Source organism: Esox lucius, chromosome 13 (assembly GCF_011004845.1).
Source record: "Esox lucius isolate fEsoLuc1 chromosome 13, fEsoLuc1.pri, whole genome shotgun sequence".
NCBI lineage: Eukaryota > Metazoa > Chordata > Actinopteri > Esociformes > Esocidae > Esox > Esox lucius.
The window spans coordinates 16,772,065-16,783,047 of record NC_047581.1 but is presented as its reverse complement, the minus strand read 5'-3'; the positions used below and the strand labels follow the sequence as shown (position 1 = coordinate 16,783,047).

Below are 10,983 nucleotides of genomic sequence, written 5' to 3'. Positions count from 1 at the left end.
TGAGTACACCCCTCACATTTTTGTAAAATATTTAATTATATCTTTTCAAGTGACAACACTGAAGAAATGACACTTTGCTACAATGTAAAGTAGTGACTGTACAGCTTGTATAACAGTGTAAATTTGCTGTCCCCTCAAAATAACTCAACACACAGCCATTATTCTCTAAACCACTGGCAACAAAAGTGATTACACCCTTAAGTGAACATGTTATAATACGGGCCAATTAGCAATTTTCCCTCCCCGGTGTCATGTGACTCTTTAGTGTTACAAGGTCTCAGGTGTGAGTGGGAAGCAGGTGTGTTAGATTTGGTGTTATCGCTCTCACACTCCCTCATACTGGTCACTGGAAGTTCAATATGGCAGCTCATGGCAAAGAACTCGCTATCTGAAAAAAATAATTGTTGCTCTACATAAAGATGGCCTAGACTATAAGAAATTTGCCAAGACCCTGAAACTGAGCTGCAACACGGTGGCCAAGACCATACAACGGTTTAACAGGACAGGTTTCACTCAGAACAGGCCTCGCCATGATCGACCAAAGAAGTTGAGTGTGTGTGCTCAGCGTCATATCCAGAGGTTGTCTTTGGGAAATAGACATGAGTGCTGCCAGCATTGCTGCAGAGGTTGAATGGGTGGGGGGTCAGCCTGTCAGTGCTCAGACCATATGCCGCACACTGCATCAAATTGGTCTGCATGGCTGTAGTCCCAGAAGGAAGCCTCTTCTAAAGATGTTGCACAAGAAAGCCTGCAAACAGTTTGCTGGAGACCAGTAGACTAAGGACATGGATTACTGGAACCATGTCCTGTGGTCTGATGAGACCAAGATAAACTTATTTGGTTCAGATTGCGTCAAGTGTGTGTGGCGGCAACCAGGTGAGGAGTACAAAGACAAGTGTGTCTTGCCTACAGTCAAGCATGGTGGTGGGAGTGTCATGGTCTGGGGCTGCATGGGTGCTGCTTGCTCTGGGGAGCTACAGTTCATTGAGGGAACTATGAATGCCAACGTGTACTGTGACATAGTGAAGCAGAGCATGATCCCCTCCCTTTGGAGACTGGGCCGCAGGGCAGTATTCCAACATGATAACGACCCCAAACACACCTCCAAGAAGACCATTGCCTTGCTAAAGTTGATGGACTTGCCAAGGATGTCTCCAGACCTAAACCCTATTGCGCATTTGTGGGGCATCCTCAAGCGGAAGAGAACAAAGTCTCTAACATCCACTAGCTCCGTGATTTCGTCATGGAGGAGCTCTGGTGAACTCCATGCCCAAGAGGGTTAAGGCAGTGCTGGAAAATAATGGTGGCCACACAAAATATTGACACTTTGGGCCCAATTTGGACATTTTCACTTAGGGGTGTACTCACTTTTGTTGCCAGCAGTTTAGACATTAATGGCTGTGTGTTGTGTTATTTTGAGGGGACAGCAAATATACACTGTTATACAAGCTGTACACTCACTACTTTACATTGTAGCAAAGTGTCATTTCATCAGTGTTGTCACATGAAAAGATATAATCAAATATTTACATAAATGTGAGGGGTGTACTCACTTTTGTGAGATGCTGTGTGTATGTATATATATATGTATGTATGTGTGTATGTGATGTGTATATGTATATATGCATGTATGTGTGTATGTGTATATGTGTGTGTGTATATATATATATCATCATCATCTTCTTCCGCTAATATATATATATATATATATATATATATATATATATATATATAGCCTCAATGGAACCCCTCTCCATTGGCTGTGTCTGCTCGTTTGAACAACCATTTCAGTAATGGATGCAGAAACACTAAAAGACTGGATAAAAAAAGTATGTTTATGTTTTTGTGTACTTGCAAGAACACATTAAAATGTCATTCAAGGGCTGAGGGTGTGGGGCAAGGGCTGTCTACTTCGCATTTGGACTGCAGTCCTTCTCTCAGTGAAATAAGGTTGTGAGGTCACAACCATCACAAAATATACAAATGTAGTGGGGCCACCATGTGGTACCAAAACACATTAATACAAAACCACTACTGTACCATATGTTTTCGGTAAATCACATTTGGTCGTATAGCTGAACGTACATACAGTGTTTAACAGGATTTTATATTTGACTTAAAACTTTTTCATATGTTAAGTTTAGTGTGAGCAAATATTGTTTGGTCTCATTAGTTCAAGTTTTTGTATTTCTAAATTCCACCCTGATCACAAGATTACACTCAAAAGGGTTTTCTAGGTTTTGACCCAACATTGCAATCCATCCTGAAATTAAGTTAATTTGGTAATTTTAGACAGATTTATCCAGTAAATGTATTTTTTCTAACTGAAAACAAACATCCAACGATATATTGTCAAAGAAATGTTTAATGTCTGTTCCAGTTCATAGTTTTCCAAAATTCCACATCTGCAAAACTTGCATATTATTTTTTAGATCATCATGTCAGTTTTCTTGTTAGACAAGATAGGACATGCAAATCAGCAACTGAAAAGCATGAAGACTTCTGAAGCCATGGCCTACATTAGCCCTGCCCTTTCCACCTCCCATTCCCTTCCCTTGCCAAACAGGATCTGTAGGATCTTTCAGAATAATTTTCTCAGGAGACAGGAATGTTTGAACACAAGCCCTGATGCCTGCTGGGACATGCTCCTGACATTCTCTTAATCACTCAAAAAAAAGCCTCTACTGAGGATGAAGTGTTCGCATTTTAAAAGATCCTCATTGAAAAACACCAGAGACAATTGCAATTTCAATTGCAATGCCATTGTGCTTCTTGAATTGACTGAAATTAAAATGGAATTGCCCCCAACCCATTTATGTAGTACCCTCATGAGTTTCATTTAGCCCGAGCTATGTGAGTTTTCCTTTATATTATAGGATGTACCCCAGACACTGTGACTCACCTCTGAAATGAAGCTGTCTGGAACACCTAAATGAATGACTAGCTACTGGACTAGTGTTCACATGAGAATCAGACTCATATTCTGGGAGACATGGAAATGACACAATCGACTTCTCTGAACTTTGTCTTCTTTGTACACTCACTAAGGATACTTGAATTCATGATTGTTGAGTCAGTGGTACTTTATTTTCTTAAGAAAGTATTTACAACAATTGGGTAAATCCACCAAATACACTTGAGAAGTTTTACTTCTCTTTTCACCATATTAACCATTATCTACCATATTCAAAGACTTCAACAAAGGGTTGACTTAGAGAGAGAGGTGTAAATGAATCAGTATCACACTAAATAAATAATAATTTTCAAAAATGACTTGGTCAAATAAACAAAATAACTAGGGCTTTACAATAATGGTGACATTTTGAGAAATTTGAAATCTTTCTAGAAGCTGCACAGGGTTGACAGAGGGACATTTTAGAAATTTAAACGTCCTTCCTATGGTAAATATTGAATCACAAAGTTGATATTTATACAATAACATGGTTTTTATTTTCTTATTATCTTGCAAATGGATGTTTGTATACTTTTTATTTGATAAAGATAATGAAATGATCTACTTGTAATATTCAGTCACAAACAGGTTTTTCTTTTTGAGATGTCCAAGTTACTATTAAACAGGTTTGGTGAATTTGTTAGCACAGTAGATACAGATCATTTAACAGACTGAAAGTATTATCTACATTCATTGAAAACATACACCATAAATACACAACCATGAAAGTAGTGGCATATTCACAGAATTGACTGAAATATAACACATTTTATCAAATATAATGTCAACTGTTGCTCAACAGTCATCTGACAAAACCATTTATTTCAATGATACAGTCGAGGTGCTATATTATAAAGTCTGGGACAGCATGGGAAAGAAAATAATAGAAATACACACATCACATCAATGCAACATTTGCTTGTCCCTAATTGGACAAATAGTTCTGCTTCCCACAGTTGGGCAATAACTCACAGAGATACACACAATGGTTAAACCACGAACAGGTTTTTTCCTACATTCCTGATCTCTGTCCTGCCCTTTCCCAAAAATGTTGCTTTGCATTCCTTGAAAAGCATGGACCTGCCGTTGTATTGCATAAAATGCAACTTTTTTCTTTTTAAAGTTCATTCTTTCTCCAGGAAAGTCCTCAGTCGTTCTATTTGACTGACCAGAAGCTTGAGTTGGGAGTGGTGGTACTTGGAGACTCTTTGGGAGTTTGATTTGGGCTGTGGCAGTAGCTGGGGGATTGAGTGACACTTGGACTGCTGGGTGGCGAGGATGTAGACAAAGAGCGCAAGGAAGATTTTGATTTGATCTGAAGCCACTTCTCCCCCAAGGCCTTGGCAAAGTGATCATCCACAGAGACGCTTATGGAGAGCTGGCGGGAGCTGGTCTTTTGGTAGTCTATCCCTAAGCTTCGCTTAAAATGCTCCTCCACCACGTGGTCATAACTGTGCTTAGGTAGCACTGCAAGGGAGAGAACAGAGGTCAGAGGCGTAATTCTTAGTCTGCAACAGAAGGACAGAATTCTAGCACTACTGATTTTACTGAGATAAACTATTATGACACTGACCTGTGGATGAATGACTGCTGCTGCGGATTTCAGATCTGCAGACAGGCTTTCGTGTGGAGGAGACACATGTGATCACAGAAGGGCGCATCTAAACGAGGCAAAGTCTTTGGTAAATTTCAATGTTTAAATAGTATAACCAAATATTTTAGAGTTAACATTAAATGTTTCGTGAACAAACTGTTCAGGGCTCCGTTTGAATACTGGAAACAAAACTAATTTAGTCCTAGGATAGGATCTGAAAGCTGGTCATCCTAATTATTATGGCAAAAACAGGTTGAAGACGGAGCTGTCTGTTTGGTCTTGTTAATGACATTCCTCCCACCATTGCTCACATTTTCATCCCAAATCCGGCTGGATTGCATATCTTGAACAAGCAGAGGCCTGTAAAGGCTCTTGGGAATAGAATGTGCCTGCGTTTAGAATCACTACAGAGATCTCAGAGATATGTAAGCTTTGCCTATGTCTACCCTGGGAGATTCCTGAGGCACAGACAATATGACTGAGACAAACCAGAAAACCCACTTAGACCCAAAACTGTTTCTCAAGAAATTACCTGTATCTGATTGGTAACTGTGTTGTGTTTGGTTTTCTCTTCTTTCCTGTCAAGCTCTTTCCTTGGTTTCTTAATGAGGTCAAGTGGTTCATCCATAGGTGGTGTTTGATACACATGACCAGGCAGATGATCTGTGGGGCTGGCGGTTGGGCTCCAGGAGGATGTAGGGCTCTGGGAGACACTAAACACAGCTGGTCTCTGAGCACTTCCTATGATGTTTTTGTTTTGTGCTCTCTCTCGCCTGAAACACAAAATCATACATTGAAAATTTCATTGACCAAGTCTACTTAGTAATGAGACACGTTTGTGTGACCAAGCTAACAACTACAGTGGGTTCAAGCTGACTAGTAGGTGGTAAGTCATGGACAATGCAAATTTGCTAGCGTTGGCCAGGGAGCAGGGATGCATTGACAACAATGATATCCCAATCTCGCAGCGCTCTAGTGACTCCCTCAGGTGGACCAACTGAGGTCATCAGATGAGTGCACATGCCCTCACATGCATTGACCCACACTACTTATTGGATGGAAGAGCATAGAGGTCAAAGTAAAGTGGCTTGGCGTGATTGCCTATGATGCAATGTAACTACGGGGCGTAGATACAATTGGATATAATGAAATTTGGATAGACTAAAAGGGGGTGCAATGAAAGCCTTACTTTTTAAAAAACATGGATCCCACTTATGAAATTGAGGTACCCCTTTCAGAAAAAATCCACATGGAAATTTGCATTTTAATGTGATCACATGATCTTATGTGAAGTTCATGTGATAACATGTAACAACTTGTAAAGCAACAGGTCAAAATATAAAACCATTTATGGGAGTTCTTTCAAAACATGTTTTCACAAGACTTTCCCCATGAGAAATCATGATTAACCGAAGAAGTCAGCAATAGTCGTATACAAAGTTAAAGAGGAGGATATAGGGTGGGTAGGTTTCACAAACCTTTCTTCCAAAGTTAGGCCACGGTCTAATGAGCTATGTTTGCGCTTGACCGGATGCACTGGTGGTACTCGAACTCTCTCATTGGTTATATGCCTGTATCTATCTTCACTTCTTAAGTTGGGCTGACCTAGAAGAGGAAAGATCAAGCATACATAAAGCTGATGGTTACAATTTTAAATAATATATTCTATACTTAATGGCATTGGCATCGATATTGGCAATGTTGAAGGTGACTTATCTGTAACCTACTAAACCGACAGTGGGTGTGGCTGTGAATAAATAGGTGACTGGTTGTTTTGATCCGTGGGACTATGACATATGGTTTATCACCTTTATGTGTGGTTCGTGGGAAAGCTTTAATGCCACCGTTAATTGTAAACTCTGTTAAGCTGTGGAACTTGATATACCAGATTGGTGAGTATTACAACTCTTTCCAGCTGATTCAGTGTTAACGGTAAATGTTGTTTTTCTTCATTTGATGATGATGACACCAATCTTATTTACATATCCAGGAACGAAGATCAGTTTCTATTCCACATACACTTGCAGGATAAATTTAACCATTCAGCAACTAATGCCCTGATTTAAATATTACCACTTTCTGAAAGAACCAAGATCTCACAAATGTCATTACAATACACAAGTCACACCAACATTTTCTTTGTGAGAAACTAAAACACATCAGCAGGTTTTAGAATCCTATGATTACTGATCAATTTGAAGTTTAACAAAACATGACCTATTGTATTTTATAAAGCTAACACTAGGCTTCCTCACACCTCACATCATGTTGAGACTTCAATTTATGTCCTGGCAATATATTGTAGATTTGCATTGATAAAACAAAAATAAATGCACCCCATTAGCATGCAATGCTCTACTGCTATAGATTTTTCTATGCTTAACGATTAGATCATATTATTGCTGCATGAATGGCCCTCTTGACCTCCAATACTTCCCCAATCCACAATCCTCATTCTAATCCACATCCCTAACAGTCATTTCCCTCAACCTATCACTTATGTCCTGCCTTGCTGTTCTTAGACAGCACAGTGTTACAGGTGGGCCTGTAGAGGGGGACTGGGGGAAAACCACACCTTGCCTTGACTAACTTTCTGATGCCTGAGGCATGGTTATTTGTTCCTTATCAGTAGAGGAAACAATACAGCAGTATCTTCAAAAATTCTGTTTTTAGAGTGGATTACATTTCATTTTTGTACAGTTGAAAAATCTGCTAAAATATACTCTGCCAATTGCTATTATAAAATGAATTTTACTAGGTTTGATATAATGTCTTTTATTTTTTAACACAGCAAATCACATTTCTTAAAAATAACAATCTTATATCTACTGTGTATTCACGTCATTATATGTAATGCTTGTTGCAGCAACAAAGACTACTATTTAAAGTAACAAGGATTACAGCACAGCTGATGCAGCACAATTCTATGTTGTGAAACAATAGTATAAAAAACAAAATAAGAAACATTACCTTCCAATATGTAGACTTTGAAACCACTGCTCATCCGAGTTATGTAGTGGAAATTTGCAACAGCCATAGCTTCTTGTCTTTGTCTGCAAAACAAAACCAACTGCAGAGGACCACCTTGACTGTTTGAGTTAACAAGACACAATGATCTTAAATTCTGGTTGGAAATGGAAAGATAATGAGATAATGGGCTTGAGCTTGGCCAGGTAACGTATCACAAGGCTGCACAGAGCTGCTTGTCTTCTAGCGAACACTATTTCTGCATTCTCATTGGTTCCTCTGAAACCAATCACAACCTCTTCCCGTTTAGATGTATTTATTTTCGTTGCAGGTAGAGCATTACCCTAACTTACAGGAAGAGTGGCTTCCCAGGTATAACTCAAAGAGGGAAAGTACGTTTAAACTGTTCCCTGACTGTCCTGGCACCACACAACCATACAACATTTACAATATGTCAGACACGAAAAGGAATGAAGGAACGAACAAAAACCAGTGTCACAAAGGATTTATTTCATGTTTTTAACTTTTCCCAGAATCCACTGGGAATTTGAGGTAGTAACTATCTTTTGTCTGCCTGGAAATTAGCACCTGTCCTCTACCCCTCCCTTGCTCTTAATCTACAATCTCACCAAACTACATTTTTTCGAGAGCTAATAGCCCACCCGAGCTCCAGTCATTCTGCTGACCTGCCCATACACGCACAGTGGCACACAGCTGTACTGTGAGCCAGCCAAGGCATTAATCCAAAGGCTTTTGTTGATGGCCAGACAAAGGTTCCTAAGTCTTGAAAATGCTACTTGCCTGAGAAACAAACTTGCCAGAGCATGCTGAATAGGCTGGACACATGACTTTGAACACATGTGACCAAAACAAAATTCAGGACACATTTACAAGTACTTATGCAAAATAAAATGAGCAGATTTAGATATTGAGTGGAGGGATATGTATTTAAACGGAAGGACCAATTCATAGTTTTTTTATAACATACTATTCTACATTTTTGTTAATTTGGTGAAAGGATGAAATAAGCGTAATTCAGATATCATATCCGGTTTATGTATAAGGTATTCTGGAGTGATTTGTAGCCTAGGTCTATTTTGTTTGGTTATTGTGTGTCAATATGCAGCTTTGTGAAATCCATTGACAAATGTGGAGGCGATAATCCTGTCAGAACAGGCACAAATCTGAATCAGGCTCAACAGTGACCCTTTGGGGCACACACTGGCATTTACATATTTGTACAGATGGTAACTTAATGAATACTGGTGGTACAGAGCGCTATATGTATGTTACACACTGACCATGTTTACACAACAATCTAATTAAACTACAATATTCAGATCTAATATCAACCCCGTTTCCAAAAACGTTTTGACGCTGTGTAAAATGTAAAGAAAAACAGAATGCATTTATGTGCAAATCATTTAAACTAATTAGGTTAATTGGCAAGAGGTAAGTAAAATGATTGGGTATAAGAAGAACATCCCAGAGAGGATGAGTCTTTCAGAAGTAAAAATGGGGAGGGGTTCGCCACTCTGTAAAACACTGCGCAGGCAAATCGTGCAACAATTTAAGAATAACGGTTCTCAATGTAAAATTGCAAAGAGTTTGGGGATCTCATCATTTGCGGTATACGACAAAGGAGACCCTGAACTGCTGAGCAGCTGCAATCATATATCAAGCAAGAATGGGAAAACGTTTCACTTTCAAAACTACAGAAATTGGTGTCCTCAGTTCCCAAAAGCTTACAGAGTATTGTTAAAAGAAGAGGTGATGTAACACTGAGGTAAATATGCCCCTGTCCCAACTTTTCTGAAACATGTTGTAGGCATCAAATTCAAAATAGGGATGTATTTTTCCAAAAACAATGACATTTCTCAGTTTCAACTTTTGATATTTTATCTTTGTACTATTTTCAGTTAAATGTAGGGCTATATGTTTTGCACATCATTGCATTCTATTTTTATTAGCATTTTACGCAGCGTCCCAGCTTTTATGGAAATTGGGTTGTACAACATTGGGTGTTTTATCCTAAAACATAATAACAATATATTGTTGTTGGATTGAGGTTTTAGTGCAAACTGTGTCAATATGTACTGATGATGAGGGCCTATGGAAAATTTTATAATTATTGCGTTCTTCAGTGAAATTGTAAACAGGAGCAGACAGAGTGACTGTGTGACAGTGGAAATCAAACCCCTGAATTGTGGAGCCCAAACATTTTACATGCCATTGGAATGTCAATGCAATTGAACACAAACAAACAAAATATTATTCTGAGGTAATTTCAGTGATTGTTAATTGAATTTTATCATAATAATATCAAAATATATAAGTTTTGAAAAGACAAGCAAAGTAAATGAAGAATATGGTTTCTCCCATAGCCACCAATTCACAAGTGTTGACTTCCATTGATACAGAAAAAATTGAAGGATGCTGGAGTGTTGGATGAACTCATTGGAAGTTACTCATCTCTTCCTGATATAGCCACAAAGTCATAAGCCATACCTATTTCTACAATTTGTCTTCTTAAAACTGTATTTGAAACTGTAGCAGGCGAAGCAAGGACATGGAGGCAGGCAATGGTTGTGGGGCCAGAGGGCATTTTATTAACATGACAACTGAAATGTGAAATGTTAAATAAACCATATAGTGAGGACACTCAGGCTCAGGCAGCTTCCCTAGCACACTCTGGTTCTCCCCTGGGTTGGTTGGGCACCTCCTGCAGCTCTGTGTCCTTGTCTATTGGAGGAAAGGTCACAGACAGGCTGTTAGTCTTTTCATTTCACTCAATCAACCCATTAACCAAAAACTTATCAATCACCGCAGTAACCCCTTAGCTTGATTACTACAGGACCTTAAAGGAGCAGTTCATGTTTGCAAACCTTCCAATATTGCTGTATTGCAGCAATTCTGCAAGGAGTGGGCCAAGATACATCCAATGTGATGTGAAAGACTGATCTCCAATTACTGGAAGCATTTTGTTGCCGTCGTTGCTGCTAAAAGTTGGCCCAATCAGTTATTAAGGTCAGGGGAGGAATTACTTTTTCACACAGGGTCAGTTTTTTCCTTAAATAAATAAAATTATAATTTCAACAGACATTTTTTGGTGTACTTGGATTCTCTTTTTCTTATATTACATTTCATATGAAGATCTGACCGCATTCAGTATGACAAATGTGCAATAATAGAGAAAATTAGGAAGGGGAGAAAATACCTTTTCACAGCACTGTATGCTAACTAACAGACTTTAAAGAAGCTGGCTAGCAAGCCAAAATGCACTAATCATACAATTACATAGACATCACATATCTCACTTGCTAACCAGTTTCATTTAAGCCTGTTAGTTAGCATACAGTGCTGTGAAAAGGTGTTTGCCCCCTTCCGGATATTCTCTATTAATGCAAATTTATCACACTGAATGCTGTAAGCGCTTCATACAAAATGCAATATAAAACAAAGAGAATCC

The 10,983-nt window shown here is 38.8% G+C and overlaps 1 protein-coding gene across 1 annotated transcript; it reads right to left on the bottom strand.

The window, feature by feature from the left end:
* Positions 1–3,082: 3,082 nt before the first annotated feature.
* vgll4l (vestigial like 4 like) lies at positions 3,083–7,701 on the bottom strand. Its single transcript, XM_010899745.4, has 5 exons — positions 7,518–7,701; positions 6,026–6,152; positions 5,080–5,320; positions 4,527–4,614; positions 3,083–4,420 (listed from the first exon to the last, which is right to left on the bottom strand). Exons 1-5 carry the CDS (start codon positions 7,582–7,584, stop codon positions 4,110–4,112), a joined length of 834 nt encoding a protein of 277 aa, XP_010898047.1. The 5' UTR covers positions 7,585–7,701; the 3' UTR covers positions 3,083–4,109.
* Between the last annotated feature and the right edge of the window lie 3,282 nt (positions 7,702–10,983).